The sequence below is a fragment of the Eufriesea mexicana genome, unplaced genomic scaffold (assembly GCF_001483705.2).
Source record: "Eufriesea mexicana isolate 0111107269 unplaced genomic scaffold, ASM148370v2 scaffold4599, whole genome shotgun sequence".
Taxonomy (NCBI): Eukaryota; Metazoa; Arthropoda; class Insecta; order Hymenoptera; family Apidae; genus Eufriesea; species Eufriesea mexicana.
Genome location: NW_016912603.1, coordinates 193,614 through 215,063, shown reverse-complemented (window position 1 = coordinate 215,063; position 21,450 = coordinate 193,614). Strand labels below are relative to the sequence as shown.

Genomic DNA, 21,450 nt, shown 5'->3' with positions numbered 1-21,450 from the left:
TCTAAGAAGTTTCTCTGGCGTCATGGAAAACGTCATTAACCTGAGGATGATCAGATTAAATAGCATGAATAAAAGCAATTGATTGGAATAAAAATGTTACACGAATTTTACGCTTCTAGAAATATTTCGAGAAGCATTAATATTTACGCTATACCAAAATTCGATATTTCGCATTATTGAAGCTTTTAATGTCGAACTTTTCTTCCTACCTTTCCCCGATCTGCGTATAATAAAGTAGTCGCGATTTTCTCAATGAAACTGACGTTCGCATGTATCATCGATAAATGTAAAAGTGCAGTTTTGCATATACGTAACGAGGCAAGTTGCAATTAAGTCAACAGTACGAATAATATGGAAGAGGAGAAAGTTGCGTTGTGAAACCTGCAGTAAACTTCTTTTAATACGTGTGATATTTACGTAAAAAATGCGCAGCATCTCTGAGGATAAAAATTAAACACTGTATCAATATTCGAAACAATAAAAGCAGTAACAAATTTATAGAAAGTTTATAAAGCAGGGAATCAAAAATTTAATATCGAAGAAATTCAAATATTTACGATTATTGAATATTTGTGATTCAATAATCATTTAGCAACGCTTCTTACTTTCCTCGCCCTGATAATTTCAATTTCAATTAAACATTGCCTTTTATTATAAATCTGTGCAATGTAAAAGTTGCATTGTAATATATGGAGAAATAAAATGTTAAAGGAAGAGAATGATAAAGGCGATAAAAATATTATCGATTAACCCTTTGCACTCGAGAGGTGAGCTTCAGTCGCCATTTCATAAAATTTCGAAGATCGATATTAATTAACATGTCAAATTTAATGTAATGTAGCAGTGTGCGTGATATCGAAATCAAATAATTCTCTAATTCTATTATTATACGATTCTTTATTTACTGCTCAAAAAAGTATCGTCAGTTTCTTAGTAGGGAATCTTTGAATTTCTATTCTTCTTTAGCCAAAAAATCGTCGAGTGCAAATGGTTGAAATACAATAATAAAAATATTATTCTTAAATAAAAGGAATATTATGAAATAAAGATGAATTATTCGATAGTAGAGGATAAAATCACTCGGTTAAGGCTAAATATTACACGAAGATTGAAAACTGGTTCTTCTCATATTCTTTAACCCTTTGCACTCGACGACTTTTTCGTTACGAGAAAATAGTAATTCGAAGACTTTCTGCCATAAAGTTGCGGTATTGGTTACATAGATTTTTAAATATATATGTACTGGAATGAGTGGAACAAGTATGCATGGGATGGAAATATCTAATAAATTCAGGTTATTATGATAAATGAGTATGCGTGTAATGATTGAGGTGTTGTGAGAATTGTGTATATTAATGTAATGTATGAGAGAAGAAAGAAAAAAAGAGAGTGATTTGGCATATGTCAGTTGCAATTGAGTATTAATACAGAGAAGACGTGTGAGCATGTGATAATGATAAAATAATTATATTCCAACCCAATATTTGTGTTTTATAATCTTTATAATTAAATAAATAATTGTTCTTATCGTTATTAAATTTCATCCACCACTAACAAAAGTCGAGGATAATTTGAAAACGGTAAATAAGAAATCGTATGCAAATTAAGATGTAGAGTTATTTTACTTCGATATTCCACACATCGTTGGGTAATTATAAATTTGACATATTAATTAATATCCATCTTTAGAACCCAATTAAATGGCGACCGAGAGGCGCCTCTCGAGTGCGAAGGGTTAACCCTATTTCGATAAACTTCGGATAAACTTGAAGATAAAGGAAAACGCGTGGTTGTCCCTTGTCTCGTATCGTACGTTTACGCAATAGTAATACTACCTGCTCCGTCAAGAACGTAACATTTCATTAATTAGAAAGTTGCCCGATGCTAAGGGACCGACTTCGATCGTAAAACCACCTGGTGCTTCGAGACGAAATCCTTCGGACAATGAATATCTTCGCCATTCATGAGGCAACGAAAGGTAAAACTTGTCGTTTCGGTCATCTGTACGCAACCATAATGGCACTCGCGCCGCGACAATGAGACCGCGTAGCGTAAACAGCCAGCGGAATTATACTCTGGAATTTTTGAAAGCGTACCAAACCTGACAAACGTGTTGCATCGCTTTCCAATTTATACCCCGGTGTGCTTATGTCTCCTGCATCTGTACCATTTGTAACTGTACCGGACGGTTTGCGCGAGGAATATAAATCGCGGGCAGCAAGTTTCAAGACGATTTTCGTCATGCAGACGATAGATGACTAAGAGCCCGTAAAACATGGTCGCATGCATTTAAATCGTTTCTCGTTCACGAATGTTAAACGCGAAATGGTGTCGTTGAAGAAACAAAATGGTAACATGTGCGTACTAGTGGAAACTGCTAGATCTGTCGTGTCGTAGGTGATTTGTATCAGGTGTCTATGAGGTATCGGTACACCTAAGCATAGATTTCTAATGGAATTTTTGCTCCAAGAGAGGTAAGTAGGAGCTTTGTATTTCTAGGCTCGAGCTTTTCGATTTACAAAAATGTTGTAGACATCTTGTAGTCAGAATGTTTTGTTCTAAGCAACTTATAGGTATCAGAAACCCCTAAGTTTATAGTAGATATATGTTTAGCATTAGTCCTCCTGATGAATATTTTCTAACGACACGTAGACGTTTATAAAAATATATTTGCAATTGAATAATTGAATAATAGTTGTCTTACTCTTTCCAAGAGACTAACAAGCAGAGTGCAAGTTCTTCGGGTCATAGATTTAGTTGAAACTTTGTAGGTTTGTAGATTTAGTCATCCAGTTCAAGAAAAAATATTATTATAAGAGCAGCTAATCAATAATTTTCGAGATATTTCTGATTAGAATTTTATTATTGCTTTAATTAATTAATAATTCATTTATTTCTAATATTTATCAAGTGCCGTTGTGGCCTAATGGCGATATTTGAAAATTCCCACGTTGGTGGAAATTTTCGGATGTTGCCATTAGGCCACAATGCCACTTGATAACTATCGATAACTGTTCGGAAGAAATTTCTAGTTAAGAATAATAAATCTTTAATCATAAATATCAGAAAATATATCATAAGGGCAACTAATCAATAATTTTCGAGATATTTCTGATTAGAATTTTATTATTGCTTTAATTAATTAATAATTCATTTATTTCGAATATTTATCAAGTGCCGTTGTGGCCTAATAACAACATCCGAAAATTACCACCAGCATGGGAATTTTCGAATATCGCTATTAAGCCACAACGACACTTGATAACTATCGATAATTATTTGGAAGAAATCTCTAGTTAAGAATAATAAATCTTCGATCATAAATATCTCAAAAACTATCGAGTAGTTGCCCTTAAATGATATATTTTTGTTTTTTTAACAAGATGACTAAATCTACAAACCTGCAAAATTTCAACTAAATCAATGAGTCGAAGGACTTGCACTCTCCTTGTTAGTTCTAAATTTTTAGTCAATAAGAGTTTCTTCTTTGTTGATTTATACATTGTCGAACAGCATATCTAACAAACACCCATTGTTTTAAGTATAAATGCCACTGAAAGCAAGATAATCAGAGTGAAGGATTGAAAATTAGATTTATAAGAGTTTCGACACATTTTAACGTGACTTGGTTCTTGTTCCTACAATTTTTCCCATCGAATAAGGGTACAACGTGTAATGTCATCGCTCGAAGAAGTTCGCTTTTTTTCGTACAAATTACGTTGTGCAAAGAATGGAGACTTTCTGTGATAGGGAGTACTTTTTCTCCGAGGAATTCGCGCCTTAATAGGCAGACCTATTCTTCTCCCTTTAGTGTCGACAAGGTAAGGAATGCAGCGATAAAAATCACTGAAGAAGTCTCACGAGTTCCGCTCCGGAAAGCGTTACTCGCGGTATTTCCCACGTAGACAATAATTTCTCCTTTGCACCCATATACTCCGAACTAGGATATCCCATATTAAATCAAGCTATTATTAATTAAATGCGCTCATTCTATGTTCGTATTCTAATGCAGACTGCACTATGAATTAAACGAGCTATTGACTCAACTGATCACGACTGGAAATATAGATATTTTCTAGACAAAGAAGGTTCACCAAGCATTTCTAACTTGATTTACGGAGAATATGACCTTCGAGAAAATATTCGTCACCGTATATTTCTGTATCGACCATCTATGTCTAACGAAAAATATATTTTTCTCGATATCTCGAAAATTATCTGGTACGGAATATGTTGCACAGAAAAATTATAGATACTTAATAACAAATTTAACTATATAAACGATTTTTCAAAATATTAAGTCGTTAAAAAGATGGAACAAAGAGTAATACTTTCTAGTTAATTGATTTAGTTATTTTTATTCCCCAGATATGATTGCCATTTAAATATTTTTTAATCTACCGTGTCCTCCTTAATTTTCATCAAAATTGGTTAATATTTGAGAAACCTTCTTTATAAAAGTAACATCGTAAAAACTTTCGACAGTGAAAGAAGATGAAAAATTTCTTAAAGTTACCAAACTTGGTAAATTTACTAGAATTTACTAAAATCCTTGATGCCTCGATGAAATAATAAAATGCGATTTTTCCATCAAAATTTAAGAAAATTTAGCCCTTACCTTTTAGGAATAAAGCTTTTCTTCGTTATAAACAGCGAGTATAATGCTACTCAAGTAAAATTCATTATAAACGCACAGTTTTAGTTTATCATTTCATAAATTCTTTTTAACATCGTATTTGCAGTTACCTAGTACGCCTTTGTTTTCCCTCTTTAATAAAGCATAATTCTTTTATAAGGAACATATAATTTAGTCTCACAGCTGTAAGAAAAGCCAGAAAACATCGTACAGTGTTTTCAAGTTTGCGATTCAGCTAACGTTGAGCTGCATCAACCAAGAGAATCCCGAAGGAACATTTCCCGGGGAACATTTGTTGTGCCTTTGTACCTTTGATGAGGTTGACCATTCGAATCACGTAAATTCCGTCGAAAGATTCCTACCGTTACAAGAACAGGGACCACTGGAACTATGTATCTGCGTGCGATGCATTTCATATGAAATGAAAAAGAGACTTACTGCTATTTACGATCGCGTATGGCGTACAATGGTAATTTTCATGCCGTCGCATTTTCACGGTGGAAACACGTATTCCGTCCAACTGTACTAGTCCGGGAAATAACGAGCATAGAAACTTTCAAGTATGGATTTTCCGCGTTGCTCCTGTTCACGTGAATTACCATTTTCGACAGTTAACAAATGATATGAATATTATAACCGAGAGAATACTTTATGGATAATTGCTATTACGAAGAATGCGCATTGTAACGAAGTATAATGAATTTTAATCAACTGTAATGAATAATTTGATAGAGAAGAGTTAAAGGATTAAGAAAAATCTGGATGACTTTTCGCTTTTAGATTAGATTCTACTATTTTTTTCTTTTTCTTTTTGCTATTTTAACGCAGTCAGATGGAGATAAATCCAACGATAAAAATCAAGTAATTTTTCGCGATATATTATAATGAAAAATCGTATGAGTGTTAAAATGTGTACGTATGTATCACATATAAAGATATGTAATATTACAGAACGGATTAAATTGAAAGTTAATACTAGAACTTAGTATCGAAATATATTATTTTCATTTATGATTTCGAATGCCATTAGGATATTTGTTATTAAGAAATGGTAACTGGTTAGGTAACATCCGAGGCCATCTTGATTTTTGAATAACAGGAAGTATTTTAGAAATCTTAATTACTATGGTTTGCTGATGCTCGAGAACTAATTACGACTGTGCAGAAATTCTTTTCACGTTACAAATAAGTCAAAAATATGGATGTCCTTTCATCATTACGATTAATATTCTGCATAATTAATGCTTTGCGGCGTTTTTTTTGCAATATTACTAAAGGAACAGTTTAATATGCTAGCAAAGCCGTCGGTAATTAATATTAGGAAATCCTGTTAACCTTAACGTGCCCATTAACTACATGGTCGTTACAGTAATATATTCCCATGATCCTTTTCAGTGCGTGAAATCTAGGTAGCGTTGTATTTAATAATCTCCTGCCAAATGGTAACGATGTGCATATATAGTAACTAAAATAATCTATATACGTATTTATCACTAACTATTACTATTTATCTTTGCAAAAAGTAATTTTTAGATTTACAAAAGAAAATATTCAAATTTATATAAATATAGAGCATCATTTGGCATCATTTAATTTTTTTCTTTGCGTTATTTCCATGTTACAGATATTAAAATAAATATATACCGGAATAATTTTCCACGAAAGAACATGAAACTAGGGAAATTCATTTCGCATCATGCCTAAAATATATTTATATTAATATTTATAATAAAATATTTCGCATAACACGTTGGTACTTTTAAGAAATTATATTTCCTGTTATAAAATAATGTAACATCATTCACGTAGATAATCCTTCGATCATTTCTTCCCAAGTTGAAACTTTGAATTAAATACCGTTCATATCACGTGCTATGAATATATTTATACGGATATTTATATTAAAGTACTAATTTTATAGGACACAGTGTACTTTCGAGATATTGAATTTTCTACAAAAGGATAATGTAACGTGATTTACGTAGACAATCCTTCATTCGCTTTATGTCGTACACTTTGATGCATCACAGCAGGTATACGAATGGGACAAAAGAATTTGTCTCACCTGAGTCTTCTGGATAACAGCTAAGGCAAACTCTTCATCGGGAGCAGTATCCTCGGGGGTCATATTGGCACCCCCAGGTGCAGTATTGTATCCAGTGGTATTGTTAATGGCTCTGGGTGGACCCCCTGTCGAACCAGAACAATTACCTGTAGAATTTCCGCCTCCAGTAACTTCTCGTTTGCCTGAAAAAAGAAGAATAAGAGGAATATAAGTATTAATATCGTTTTAATAATTATGGTTATCACAACTACGTGACATTAAGTGATTAAGTTCAATCGTGTTCGGAATCTATACGTATAATACATTGAACAAAATATTTAAAAAGTATTTGAATACTAGAGTGAAGAGGAAAAGAATATTAGAGGATGATTAAAATTGAGGATATTAGGTAAGGTATACTGAAGAAACTCATTCAAGAGATCAATTTATGGAGAGTTAATCCTAATAAAGAAAAGATTTCCTTCTTTTTAATTTGTGATATACTGCATACTACAGATTCTTTATAAATAACGCAATTTTATAACGATTAAAGTAAATATGCATATAATTAGCAGTGAAAAAGATTAATTATATATCAAAATATAATATTAGCGTATAATATAATATAATATTAATATAATATAAGTATAATATAATAATAGTGGTTTTCAAAAAATGTAATTTATAAAATTCATAAATTTATACAACCATAAAATATATTACCTATAATGTGTGTATGTATAATACAAGTCTTTAAGTATTTATACTGTGACTCTTATAGTTTCACATAAAATATCGTTGTCACTGACAAAAGGCCACGGAAAAACGATACGAATGTCATTCCTCTAGGAATAATCCGCCCCATTTTTCACCGTTCGGATAAAAACCGTGGTATCACACAATCTTGACATTCTTTCGCGCATAATATTTTCCTAGCCAGTATGCATATCAATTGCAATGCGACTGGGGGTGCAAGGACGAACGTCGTTTGAACGCAATTAACGATACCGCAATCTACATACATGATGAATCCAGGACAGTCTTCGAGGAATGTCGCGTTTACTTGATCCATTTGTTAAGTCGTCCACCTCGATTTATGTTCGGCCCTCGTAAATGTCGCGTGAATCTCGTATACGATTCCGAGATTGAAACCGATTTCGATGAACGAGTCTGTGACTTTACCCACTTTGGAAAATTAACTAAACGCGGGTAAAAACACCCGTAAAAACACACTTTTTGACGTTAGTGGCACTGAAGTATTTTAACATCAAGATCAAGGTAACTGGCCTTTGACTTTTTATTTATACAATTAATTAAAACATTACTCTTGACAAAATTAACGTTAACTCTTATTCAAATTGAAATTAATTATGCATCGTTGTGCCACTTTAATTATTAGTATCAATTTATACTGCATTTAGCTATATTTTACAGCAAGGTAATTCAAGTGTTAGTAGAAAGGACGAGGCACACGAAAGAATAAGTAATTAGATAAATAACGACAGTCTATTTAATAGATTATTTAATAGATTTAATAGATTTATAGCGTATAATTTAATAATCGACTGATTAACATGTATTTACTTATTTATTTATGAATTAGATAAATTGAATGTGTAAATGTTGCAATGATGATTTATTTACTATAAATTTTACTGTAAATTTTAGGACACGATTATTCTATTTTTGAGGTATTATACTTTGATCGCAGATCGTTGAATATTTATAGTGGTAATAATTTATACATCTCACTTATGAAAGGAGCAAAGGAAAACTTTCGTTAATTTTAAATACAAGTAGGATCTCCTTGACATGTAATTACTATGAGTAATGAGAAAATTATATGTTCAAAGGAAACAGTGAATGCGGAATTGTATAGATCAAGGTGATCAGTCTGATAACATATGTGTCTATATCTTTTTTGAATCTAATTATTGAAGTTCTATTCGAGTAAAAGCAACGGATACTATACAATTTCTCAAAATTCCTTTATGCTGTAGAAAGTATAAATAAGATAGTAAAACAGACTCGCAATAGTGATAAATTTTGGTAGTTGCTATAAGAATATATATATAATACTTTTTATGTTACAAGTTTCATTTTACAAATAAATATTAAGATCTAAGGTTCATCTAAGATTTAATTTCACGATTGAAATGTCAGTAGACATGCATCGTCTGTTATACTTAAGAGAGTGAGCAGGTAAAATCGAGGACAAGACCTTGGCATTACAAGCACCCCTTGCACAGAAATTGATACCACAACCTTTCCAAGTGTTACCGTATCTAGTACTCGGATTACAGAACTGTAAATCTACATTTTTGTAAGGTCAGAAGGTTAGTTTTTCATATAACAATATCAAAAACAAAGAAAAGGAAGAAAAAAGATTAGTACACTTAATGGAAAACTCATACTGCAGTTATTTAAATATTAAATGTAAAAGAAAAATACGTTTATATAAACAAAAGGTATCTTTTCAATTTATTGTCAATTTTGACTTTTGAACTTTTAGAATGAAAATCCATGCAATGTCGCTGCTTGATCATTTTTTACTCCTAACAATTCTAAAGTAGGTATACGATTGTTCTTTAGTGCAATTTTGATCAGATTAAACACGAAAAAGATGCAGTGTCTATATAAAATTTATCGACTTTATAATTTTTCTAAATTATTCTGCAAACAAAATAATAAACGACACGAATATTAAACGTTGCCTTTATAAATACGCTAAAGAATGCAAAAATATTTATTTGTGCTATTGCAAATTTAAAATAAAAAATATAAAACTCATCTTTGTGTTCAATATCCACTTCCATGGGTTCAAGAATAACTATTTTATTCTGTTTCTTAAATAAATTAACGAGCCACTCTATTTAAGCAACTAATTGTAAAACAAATGCACGTAGGAAGATTAAAATGTTTTCTGACTGTTAATCACACTTACGAAAGACGATATAAATATATACTTTAAATATACCAGAGCAATGTTTCAGCTAAGAATCACTGCACTATCCGCACTGATCATACAATACTAACGTCGCGTGATTATAACCGCTTCTTTCGAACTTCACATAGATATTTCGGTTCATATTGATCAAATAAGGTAGATCATGCGCTTTCTACCTTTGATACCGTGAAAAACAAAACAATCTGTTTCAAACGACTATATAAACGCGAAACCTGCTTCGGAACCCTCTGAGATCGCACCACTCGTATTACAACTACTCGTAATAACCAATTATTATTAGCCCTTATCGAAGCTGAGTTATATCAGCGTGGAAGTTAATGACATATTACACGAGCATGGAATAACAGGTCTATTTGAATATATCAAGTTTGACTTCTATGGAATTTCATTATGCGAATGGTTATAAGCCATGTGATTATAAATGAAAGTTAACACACAATAATAACTCGATTTGCAAGTAAATGAGCGAAAATTCAAATGAATATATAGAATTATTCATTGATTTGTAATTATGTCAATGATGAAATATTTGATAAACTACGTTATTATTTGCTCCAAATGGACAATATTTCTCACGTTGTGAAATAACATTCCGGTATCGTGAGCTTTTTCTTTTAATCCAATCATAAATATAGATATCATTTTGAATTTGTATCAGTCTATTTTAACGTAGTTTACAGTATTGTAAATTGCACAATTTGTATCTTAAATGGTCCGATAATGACGCCAATTAACGACGTTCTTTTTTCCACCATGTTAGCCTCAATTACACCCGAGCTAGATATCCAACGACCTGAATATATTTCCTTACATTTCAATTTCATACCGTGTGTTTTAATGTAGTTTTCGTTTCAATCTATAATGGTCCTCTTCCGTTTCTCAACGATTAACAATTTGACGAGCCGAGATCAACTCCGAGAGATTATCTACACGAGAGAAAGTAGAGTTTATCGAGTTTCCTTTTCCTTTTCCTTTTTTCAATTTTGACTTAGACAAATGGGACATCCATATTAATATTTCGAAAGCAATGCTACAAAATCGAATCAAAGAAAATACCTTCCTCGCAATTACTATGAAATCCTACTCTAGAATTAACCTACTTGATGCCATTTCTCCTTTTCATTTATCGCAGCTATTCTCAATGCGACATTGGAATACAGTATATCTATGAATTTTCATTTCTTCATGCTTTAAACGAAACTTTCACAAGAGCTGTAAATATAGTTTCTTTGATTTATCAAGTGCAAACGGTTTAAGAATGTTCTATTTAGAGTCTGTTAATTTTCACATCATGGTACATATTTGGAATAAAAATTTGGAATAAAAGTTTTTATTTGGAATAAAAATTCTTTACACCGGTATTTCATATTCGATGCCATACGTTAAATGGGTATCTTATGTTTTATATTTCCACGTTTAAAGCTTTGCACTCGGTGATTTCTTCGTTGCAGAGAAATAATAATTCGAAGACATTCTGTCATGAAGTGGACGATATTTTTAAAACGGTAAATAAGAAATCGCGTGCAAATTAAGATGTAGAATTATTTTACTTCGATATTCCACGCATCGTTGGGTAATTTTAAATTTAAGATATTAATTAACATCGGTCTTTAGAACCCAATTAAATGGCGACTGAGGGTCGCCTCTCGAGTGCAAAGGGTTAAACGTAGGAATATAAAAATGTAAAACCTGAGATACCCATTTAACGTATGGCATCGAATATAAAGTACCGGTATAAAGAATTTTTATTCCAAATAAATCGTAGGAAATGTGAAAGAAATCCAACGACAGACACGATGGAAAAATAGTCACGAAAGTGATGTACATAAAATATCTCCATCTAAAATAAACCATTGAAAACATGAAAGGAACCTAACAACGAAAAGGATGCAAGATCTGCCTAAAATATTTTCATATAAAATAAACCATTGAAATATGAAAGAAGTGCAACAAAGAACAAGATGAAAGAAAAATTTTCGAGGTGATCTACATAAAATATTTTCACACGAAACAAACTATTGAAAATATGAAAGAATAATGAACAAGATAGTGGAATAATCGTCGAAGTGATGTATATAAAATATTTTCATTCAAAATAGATCACCGAGGAAACAAAAAGATTCTCTCAGCGAGCAAGATGGGACAATGATGGTTAAAGTGACTGTACAAAATACTCTTCGTGCACAATAAACCATTGAAATATGAGAGAAATCCGACAGTAGACAAACTAGGAGTACAACTACCATAGTGATCTATATAAAATACTTTCATAAACAAAGTACAATCGGAAAAGTGAAAGAATTCCAAGAACATGCAAGTTGGAAGAACAATTGTCCAAGTGATAAATCAAAGAGGAAGACAAAGGCTCGTCGTTAATCAAGCCTGACCGGTAGAAAGTCTTGCAGCATGCGGGAAAATAATCTCAGCCACGGACAAATCCTTCGATCGTGAGAGAATCGTGATTAATCGTGCACGTATCATTGGGAAAATGCGAGGAGTCGACGGCCGCTGGCCCAACAAAGAGGAACACAGTTCGAGAGGCTCATATTTCTGTCGTAGCAATTACGGTGGCATTGTTCTAAATGAGTGTTCTCCTGGTGTCTTGACCGCAGTACCGTACCTTTTTTCAAGGATGCTCCTCGCTTCAGGTGCCTCGCCATGAAGCTGGAAAGTAACTGCATACTTTTCTTTCCAACGACTTCTTGCTTCTCACTGGGACACTCTCACCGCCGGTCACTTTTGTCCCGATAAAATTATCGATCAAAGACCCCGCAGAAACGTCCAGACCGCGAAACTTCCGTTGATCGTGCGCGAAACGACTGACGATCTAGCGATCTTTAACAGAACTACGGGCATCAGCAGCCTCTGCCGCGTCTCGAGCCATTCTTTTTAGCGTATCACCGGTTTCAACCAACATCTGATAGCGCTTCTTTCGTTCTCGGTAATTTGTACGTGTTCTCCATGGACTTTTAGTACGATAACGATTCGAACGATTTGAACAACTGATTCGACGAGAGCAAAAAGCGAGAGTAGAAAGGTGCGCGTTGAGTTAATTCAAAAAGCGAGTGAAATATTTATGATCGATGGTGCTTCTACTGTAACAGAACGATTCTTTGGTGGGATCTGGAAAAATCTTTCTTTCCTTTTGAATCTTTTTTTTCTTTTTTTTTTTTTGGTTAAAGAAATAGCGTCTGAGGAAGTTATATACGAAGGATTATATTTAGTTGTATTGCTTCTGTTTTCTTAAATATTTGAAGATTATATATTCTAAGGAAGTTATTTGAATTGCATACGCGCGATTCATATGCGCGATTATGATAGCGATCATAATTGGTGGAACAGTTTCGAAAGTCAATAGAATAAATCTCTCGAGTAATTTAGGTTGAAGATAATTTGCGACTAATGATAGGATGAAGAAAGTGTTCATTGTTCTAATAAATAATCGTATGTGTTAGCAATGGCAAAGAACCCTTACTTAGCCTTTGTAATAAAAACCAAGTATGAAAGCTACGTGGTTCGTATAATTATGAGCTGCTTGTGAATACGCCATTTTTATTTTCAACTAACTTTTCTTATCTGTAAACTTTCTAGGAAGGTTAAATGAAAAATAAAGGATGCTCGATTTGAAATCAATGAACGCAAAGTTTGCTAGGAAGTACCTACCATCGTATTCAAGAAATTGTTCAATATTTAAGTTTCGGATCATGATCCAGGGAAGAGTTAATCTTTTATCTTTTACATTCCTTTATCTAGTTCTTATCATATCAGATACGCGCACAAAATTTATCAACTATCAATAGTTCTAAATAATTAATAATATAAAGTAACACGAAGAAAATAGCCTAAAATTAATTTGTAGTCGTGAACACGATTAAAAAACTAATCCACCTATCACGAGAAATAGAAGAACACAAATTAAATGTAAATTTGAACTTTTCTTCATTACCAAGCGAATATATTTCGAAGTAAACAATGTCATGGAAGCAAACTTTGAACACGTGCGAATTAAACCAAAAGCACGCAAACAGCTGTAGAACCACTGAATATATCCCTACTAGATCAATAAAGAATTTAATACAAAAACCCATGTCCCATTTTTCACGTCACCAACGTAATCGAATTTATCGAACGCCCACGGAGATTCATTTCCAAGTTTTTCATTGCTGACGAGATGACACGGATGCTTTCCTACCGACACACAGGCTCGTACTGAACGCGAACAAATTGTTCGTACCGCGGATGCCATCAACCATCTGTTTTTCTCGGAAACTACTGGTTACATTCGCGCTTGCGCTATCCTTATCACGACCACAGGTACACATTATAACTCTGCGATTGATTAGGATTAAATTGTCAAAGGTAGGGTATTAAAAACCAAGGATCAGTAATCCTAATTGTTATGCTGCAATTCTGGAATGTGAAATCTTATTAATTATTCATAATACGTTATTTCCCGTTACAAAGATTTTACCTTATTTCTCATTTGTAATTCACGATAAATCGTACTATTTTTCTTTGATACTATGATCTTGCGTTTTTATTCTTCAATGTCTTGTATCTATTAATTTATTTATTATATATTATCATTATATATTAATTTATTCATCATTATATTTATCATATATTATTAATTTATTTATTTATTTTAATTTATTTAATTTATTTATATATATCACCACTATTGTAATTATTTAGTTAATTTCCATTTATTTCTGATATTTAGTTTCCTGTAATTGTCAAGAAATTCAACTGCTTCGTTTCTCTTCCTTCGAGTGAACAATGTTTGCGATCAAACATTATAACAAGGAGAAACTATGAAATTAGAATTATTCGTTAAAATCATCAGATACTTATGAATGAATGTTTCAGATTTTATCTTTCAAGTTTATTTTCTCTCTAAGTACAATTAATACAACTCGAATTAAAATTAGAAATTTATGAAATCCATTTAGTTACTATTACTTTACTATTTCCTTCCCTCGTTTCTGGTATTTCCCGGAAAACAGATCAGATTTTACAGATTAATTTTCTGTTTAATATCTCCGTTTAAAAGTTTTATAAATGTATCTAACTCGTTTAAAAAGATACTAAAAGTAATTTAAAAGAATAAAATTGGTTTTCGTTAAACGCTAATATTTATGATACACGTGTTAAATTTACTAATTCTAACAATAACAAATAAAGATATTTATCAAATTTTGTTACAATTCTATATACGTGAAATTTATTTAAACGACGCGAGTAATTTTCTTATTGTTCATTCCGTATAAAACGATACTCGCAAGGAAGCATTTGTATAACTGAGAATTTTTGTTATATCTCTGCATATGCATTTATTCGATCCTTCTTAATGCGAATTATTTTCCTGTTACTCATTCACGTGCAAAATGATACCCGCAAGAAATTTATTCGCGTATGAAACGTCAGAGCAAAAAATAAAATGGGTAGGTATAAAATATGTTCACAGGTATTTACTATGAAGAATGACGATGTTAGATCAATATCACATGCACAATGTAAGAGAGCATCACTACGTTGGGTTCTGAGACCTGTGGCGCTAATGTTCACAAACACCGTTGCTTAACGGCACTGTGCGTGCAACGTGTCGTCAGACAAAATTTCCTCTCTGGAAGATATTTTCACGTCGTATTTATACTCTGACACCGTTCATAATGAGTATAATAAAAGCAAAATAACCTACTTGTAAATAACACCGTACCTTTTCTTTAACCGATGCCCATTAATGATTAAAAATAAAATATATTTACCATATAGAGTTAACTTTCGGGTAATAAACGAATTTTTATTTTACATTCTTCCTGGTTTCGATTTAGAAATTTTTCTAGTGTAAATAAATTATAATATTCGATATCCTTTGGGTACGTTACATGGTTATTTTATTAATAACACTGTCTAATGAATTTTAACTTCTTCTCTAATCTCTAATATGGATTAGGTGTTTTGTTGGAGTCTTGTGGAATTTATTTTCTTGAGTACTTTATTTTCTTTATTTTATTTAATTACTTTATTTCTTTGAATCCGTAATTGGAATTGCTCTATCAACCTCAATTTTCGTGAAATTTAGAGTTTTTCTAAAAAGGCGCGATTTTTTACTAAAATAAAGTATTATTTAAAAAGTAAGATAATTTTTTAATATAAAATTGTTAAAAAATAAGATCCCAAGTAGCTTTCAAGAAGAGAATAAATCTTTCAACGTTTTTACTCTTCGTGTAATACCTCGCTTTAACTAAAAATATAGAGAAAATAAAAATATTTTGGCATATATATACGTATTACAGAAATTTATCCTATGGAAGTGCGAATGTAGTTTTAGTTTATAAAACATGTAAAAATTGTCAAATTTATTATTAATAACAAATTAATATTGTTAATAACGAATTCTTTCCAACATAAATTTATAATAAAAGTGAAAAAATTAATAAATTATTGACTACTAATTGAACTTATGACATACTTATGATAAAATGTACCTATAAGTTGCAAAAAGTTGATAAATTATTACACTTATTGTTTATAACAAATTAATATTGTTATTAACAAATTGCTCGTAACGTATATATATAATAAAAGTGAAAAAATTAATAAAATTAATAAATTATTGACTATTAACGCGGAAAAATAATAAATAATGGAATCAGTAATGATCGAAAATTTATGATCGGGGTGGGGAGCTCGGCCGATCGACGGCTATATAAGGGGCGATGCGACGTGGCATAATTCATTTGTCGGTTCGACTTCGAAAGTGTAACATCTAAATTTTCGTTGTGCGCGAGGGGTAGGGATTCGAAGTGAGGTTGGGGTTGGCCCCCCCCCCCCACCCCATTAAACAATTTACTAATCATTTCTTTTTTGTTTACAGCTATTAATTTTCTTTTTTTTCAGGCATTAATTCTTTTTTCTCTTTTTAGGTTTTAACTATTTTTTTTTCTTTCAGATAATATTTGTTCGTTTTTATTTATTTTTATCTGACAATTCGAATATTTCGTATAATATTCGAATGTCTCGTCGTTGAGTTGTTTATTTCTCATCGTTGGTCTCTCTATGTCTCATTGTTGGTTTGTTTCTGTCTCATCGGTGGCTTGCTTCTTCCACTTAATTAACCTTCATGGTTTCTAATCGTCCGTTTTCTTTCCTCGTACTAATCCGTTTCCTTTCAGGTTTATATTAACAATAATATAATCTGTTTTAGCTTTTAGGTTTCTCAAGATTCTCAAGTTTCCACAAGACTTCATTTGAGACACAAATGGACGACGTGGGATGCGTATCTTTAGACCTAAGTAGACCTAAGTAGCCATAAGATAGATGCCTAGACTAAGTATCTTGTGCGTGCTATCTGTACAAAGGTATGCTACCTAACTTGGAGCGAATATATACATTTCATATTTTCCTTATTCCTTTCGTTTACCAAATAGAACATAATTGTTCTCGCGATAATCGCGATCGTTCTTAAGTATCGACTAGCCTGCGCGACGTACTCTCGTGTACTCGATAAGTACATGCTTCATCAGTCATCCTCACGACTCGTCTCCGACACTCATTTACAGTCACTGTCAATCTCGTCATGCATCGGGTTCCAGGGAGACCCCCTCGGATCAGTGCGTCTTCTGACCTCGACGGGGCGGTCCGCTGCCTAAGTCGTACGCGACTTGGGCTCGGGCACATGCTGGCTGACGGACTAGTACCATCTACGGTTAGACCACAGGGATGATTAAGTTCTACCCCGTGTGGCTGGGATGCGAAGTGTCTGTCTTGGCCGGCAACCGCCCAGCAGGGCCCTCGCGTTGACACTAGAAGTTTCATTGATTCAGGGACTATCCTTGGTCCACGTGTAAGTCTTGGCGAGTGCGACAGTGACTGGAATTGAGCTAGGCTCGATCGGGAGGGTGCCGAGGTATGAAGTTATCTCTGTACACGGGAGTACATCGCCTAGGCTAGTCGGTATTTTGAATAATCGCGAATTCGTTCGGGCGCGTCGCGTTTTTCTATTTACTCGCGTGTTTGATATTTCATTCCCTATTTTTATGGAAACTTGGAAATATCTTAGCGTTGCGACAGTAAAATTTTAGTATATCGAATCGAATTTCCCTTTGTAAGACACGAAATAAAATAAAGTGTCAGTAGAGTACCTTTAATTTAATTCGCTCCAAGTTAGATTAGTGTATCTTTGACACGGATAGCACCAGTAGGATGCGCCACTAGGGCGCATGTCCGGGTCTCGATGCGTAGCCACCTCCACGTGGTGAGACCTGGTAATTGGTATCGTTTTCCAAAAAATAATTTTTGGGAAACGATACCAAGCTAAGAGCTACGCATAAAATTAAAAATATGTAAATTAAGCTCTTGTAAATTTTCAATTTTAAGTTATGTTTCTACACGATACTAAAACTCGCGGGATTTATTATTATTATATCGTAACACTTCTTTCTCGAACGTTTTCATGTAATTGAATGTTACGGCACGTTACCGTGATATCAAGTTATGAAGTTTAAATTTGTACATAGCGAATGTACAAATTTCTCGGTATAGGATTTTATAGAAAAGTATTATCTTATCATGTAGTAAGGAAAGTAATATTGCGGTTGCATAGACGACGTTCACAATTTAAAGAGTTCTTTGCATTGGGTAGAATAATATATTGTCAAGTTCTTTTTTTCGTAAACTGTTATAAGTTAGTTTCATTCTATTTGGTACTCGAATTACGCGTAGCTACGGCACTGTCGAGGCTAGAGAAGCGAGCAATGGCTGCGTGGCGGTAAAATCCCATACACATGTTACCGACAAATACTTCTCGATCTAATCGAACAGAAAACTCTTTTGATAATTCTGTTTCACGGTTTCTTCTTGAGAAAACTCTGCAAAATACGATACTTCGTAGCAAATTCGTGTCAGATAGGAACTTCTCGTAAAAATTCAAAAATGGCGCGAAGGATGTATGCTCGACGGCTTATTTTTAAACTTCGATGACCGATTATAATTATCTCGAAATGCAAACAATTATAATTATGAATATTGACAAACTGGGGGTACACTCCTCTAACTTTTAAAGCAACAATGAACTTCCTAACCTTTTCGCTTTACACGTAATATTTAATTTTCTCTAAAAATCGCGCGTTTTTAAAAAACTCACAATTTACGAGAACTGATGGTAATAAAACAATTTCGATTACGGATTCGTTTCCAGAACAGTAAACTCAACAAGAATTCCCAATGGATACTACAGATTAAAATTCGCATTAAACAATGTCACCTAAATAAGTACAAATTTTAAAGAATTTTACACTCTTCTTGAAAAACTTGAAAAACACATATCCGCAGCCGAAATTTATTTATAAAATATATCATTGTTCAACTGTATCTTCCAAATATTATTCTTTTATAACTAAATATTAAACTTTTAAAACAGTAAATAAGAAATGACAAATTAACGCCTAGAATTACTTTATTTCGACTTTCGACGCTTCGTTATATTATTTTAAATTTGATGTATTAATTACCATTAATCTTCGGAATTTGATTAAATGGTGTCTTAAGGTCGTCTCTCGAGTGTAAAGGGTTAAATTTATCGCAACGAGTTCATCTGACGTTAACCCCCACAAGGACCCCACAAATGAAATCCAAAAAGAGATATTCCACGCACGACGTACATATCGTATAAATGAAATGACACTAGATCGAGAGCAATCATCGAATATCAGGGAACACTGCGACTCAGTTTTCCATATTTCGCGAAATGCACGTTCCATCCGGTTACTATTCACGTTACAATGCGACCAAGGCAAGACGGTAATTATATACATACAATAATCACACTGTATTCACGTATACATACGAATATTTGCAAATGGGGCCCGATAAATCGAAGGAATGAACGAGCCAATTGCAAGAGGAATCTTCATTTGCGATGAAGTCAGCCTGCATCGGGCGCCATTTTTGTTTAGAAGAAAATTGATAAGCTGGACGATTCCTCGAAGCTAGATTGAATGACGCAATGGGCTAGTATCACAAAGCCTATGGGAATCTTGCTGAAGGGTTCGAAAGGACACTTTTCCGCAGTGCACTGAGCAACACGCGTCACAGAAAACCTCGTTTATACCATTAAGAAATTAAAAATATGAACAAGAGTAGAAATGCTTGTTAAATATTATTTACCCCATCTTACCACACGATGACACATCGCATAAATGAAATGACACTAGATCGAGAGCAATCATCGAATATCAGGGAACACTGCGACTCATTTTTCCATGCTTCGCGAAATGCACGTTCCATCCGGTTACTATTTAGTTACAACACTAACTGTTGAAACTAAGATACGTCTTAACGTATGTACAAAAATCAATCTCTTACAATTAGGAGAAATAGATGTGCCTTTGAACTATGCATCGAAGAGATTCCGCTTTACTTCACGAAGTAAATGAAGTAACGAAGTGTTTACTTCATACTGTAGACAAGAATTAGGGGACCAGGACGAGCTGCAATTGCATACCCTTTGTCATCAAGTTCTGTCTCTAGTTTAGCCTCTCCATGCGTACAGTTAGAATACAGAAGATACCTTCCTAAGAATAGAGTAAAGATAATCATAAAGAACCGATAGTTATTTCTTTTTACCCATAATCCCAATATTAGAGATGGCACCTATTGTTAGTGGTGGACGAAATTTAATAACGATAAGAACAATTATTTATTTAATTATAAAGATTATAAAACACAAATATTGGGTTGGAATATAATTATTTTATCACTATCACATGCTCACGCGTCTTTTCTCTATTAATACTCAATTGCAACTGACATATGTCAAATCACTCTCTTTTTTTCTTTCTTCTCTCATACATTACATTAATATACACAATTCACACAACACCTCAATCATTACACGCATACTCATTTATCATAATAACCTGAATTCAATAGATATTTCCATCCCATGCACACTTGTTCCACTCATTCCAATACATATATATTTAAAAATCTGTGTAACTATTACACTATGACCAATTAAATTCTTCATCTGAACCTTCTTCTTATTATCTAACAGTATTCCGTTCACTCCACCTGACTTCACCCTTGATACTCTCGAAATCCATACTTTCAGGCACTTAGCACATTCTGACACAGTAATAGCATAGGTTACGTCAGTGCTCCGTTTATCTTATGTTAAACAGATAATATTGATCCTTGCCAACTTATGCTAGCGCTTCATCACTGATCCTGTTCAATCTCTTTAACGATAGAATATAATCCTGTTTGTAACCACGACACTATCGACTAATAATAAAAATCCCGTGACCTATCTTCGCCATTGTATCAGGAAAGGAGGACCCATTTCGCTATAACGAATTGGACGCGCATTCCTCTCGACTGTCAACTCGCCTAGGCACCTAGAGTCCATTTCACAAGCCGTTAACATTGGTTCAGAATCGAGCATAGAATAAAAATAATTATAAAGAACGATAGTTATTTCTTTTTACCCATAATCGCAATAATGACCAAGGTAAAATGGTAATTTATATACAATATATCACTGTATTCATACTGTATTCATCTATACATACGAATGTTTGCAAATGGAGCCCGATAAATCGAAGGAACGAGCCGATGGTACATGAAGCTTTCCCAAAAATAAAGCTACTCGTAATCTTATGGCTGAAAATTAAGGGAGCCGAATCATTAAGATCCTTTGTAAAAGATATCGCGAAATAACTAATGACAGTAATGCAGTGCTCGTCAGATCGTGGCGTTGCTTTCAGGCTACCAGCCTCTCGTCGACCTCTCTTTCCC

At 33.2% G+C, this 21,450-nt stretch overlaps 1 protein-coding gene across 2 annotated transcripts in view; it reads right to left on the bottom strand.

The window, feature by feature from the left end:
* LOC108551562 (uncharacterized) overlaps positions 1–12,375 on the bottom strand; it is a 38,736-nt gene extending 26,361 nt beyond the window's left edge. For both annotated transcript variants that reach the window (XR_001890487.1, XM_017905778.1), the window contains exons 1-2: positions 12,269–12,375; positions 6,702–6,883 (exon numbers count right to left, since the gene is read on the bottom strand). Coding sequence is in view for 1 of the 2 variants with exons in the window: in XM_017905778.1 (XP_017761267.1) it covers positions 6,702–6,883; positions 12,269–12,329 (243 nt within the window). In the remaining variant the exon portion in view is untranslated. The remainder of the gene's footprint in view (positions 1–6,701; positions 6,884–12,268) is intronic.
* Between the last annotated feature and the right edge of the window lie 9,075 nt (positions 12,376–21,450).